The sequence below is a fragment of the Arvicola amphibius genome, chromosome 9 (assembly GCF_903992535.2).
Source record: "Arvicola amphibius chromosome 9, mArvAmp1.2, whole genome shotgun sequence".
Taxonomy (NCBI): domain Eukaryota; kingdom Metazoa; phylum Chordata; class Mammalia; order Rodentia; family Cricetidae; genus Arvicola; species Arvicola amphibius.
The window spans coordinates 55683702-55685109 of record NC_052055.2 but is presented as its reverse complement, the minus strand read 5'-3'; the positions used below and the strand labels follow the sequence as shown (position 1 = coordinate 55685109).

Genomic DNA, 1408 nt, shown 5'->3' with positions numbered 1-1408 from the left:
CATTTAAAATTTCACTTTATTTAATTATGTGTGGACACAAGTGTTTATGTGGCTGTGTGCACACATGTGTGACGGAGCGGACACTGGATTCTTGGTAGCTTCTTACCTGACTGCTAGGATTCGAACTCTAATTTTCAAGACTGTGCAGCAAAAGCTCTGAACTTCTGAGCCACACCTCCAGTCCCCTTTCTATCTTGAAAAGTACGTTATGTATCTGTTGATATTTCCAGAACAGTGCCCGACAGATGGTATTGTTTGCATGCCCACCAATACATATAGTCATCCTTTGTCCTCAAAATGGAGTCTCGGTTTTTCATAGGGGTGCGGGGGTCACGGCCAGGGCTTCACACCAGTTACTGAGGCGCTCGGGTGGTTTCTGCCACCCGACTCTGACTGCAAGTGGCGGACTGACGCGGCCCAGCTGCAGCATCCAGGGGAAGACATGCCAACTGCCAAGCAGTTAGCTGACATTGGCTACAAGACCTTCTCTGCCTCCTTGATGCTGCTCACTGTGTACGGGGGTTACCTCTGCAGTGTCCGAGCCTACCAGTTATTTCCAGCTGGGCAGTGCCAGGCGCCAGGCCGCAGAAGAACAGAAGACATCGGGAGTCCTGTAGAGCTCAGTCTTTCCTTCTGAGCAGCAGGCTTGAGGCACGAGATGGAAAGACCTCCCCTGCACATCATCCATGGCAAGAGCTAGGGCCACGATGGCTCTCCGGCCTGCTGGACTAAAGTGCTGTGGTGTCTGTGGTCCTCCCGGCTTGTGCCGTTCTGACAGGTCGCGGAGGCTGTCGGATAAGTGGCGGTGTGAGGCTGAGGCTCATTACAGAGATTAAATATTTTGCCATGTTAAAAAAAAAATGGAGTCTCCCAGGACAAGGCCTAGTCCTAAATAGTTCTCTTTTGTACAATATGGAGTAACTTGCAGTGGGACACAGCCCAATGTCAACTGTGCACAGAGCTAAGTACAAAGCTAGAGGGTAGTTCCAAGACTCCTCTCACTTGTCATCAGTTGGAAGCTCAGGGGTTCTCCAGCATCCTCTGGTTTGGTATCACCCAGAATGTCTCCTGGAGTCTAAAAGCTGTCATTAGCACAGCAATGGTCCATTACAGGAAGTGGCCCCAGGAAGGAGCAGGCAGAGGGGAGGGAGCCTGGCAAGCTTTCAAATGCAGGATTTTTCTTGTTTCTTCCATCATCTTTTATCCACAGATCCTGGATGTGTTGTGACTGTGCATACCGAGATTGCCAGCCTGGGAAGCTCTCCGAGCCTCTGTGTCCAGATGTCGAGGCTTCACTACATAGCATGATTGGTGGGATGGCATCTGTAGCTGATCTCTGATTTCAGTTCACTGATTCTGGTGACCCAAAGCCCCCACCCAAAGTCACATGGCAGGTCTTTCTGGTGAG

General features: G+C 50.6%; 1 protein-coding gene across 1 annotated transcript; it reads left to right on the top strand.

Moving 5' to 3' along the window:
* The first annotated feature begins 442 nt into the window (after positions 1-442).
* Positions 443-847, top strand: LOC119823977 (cytochrome c oxidase assembly protein COX14-like). The gene is given in 2 exon segments (XM_038344114.1): positions 443-550; positions 552-847. Coding segments are annotated over 2 exon segments (174 nt in total). The 3' UTR covers positions 618-847.
* Positions 848-1408: the final 561 nt, after the last annotated feature.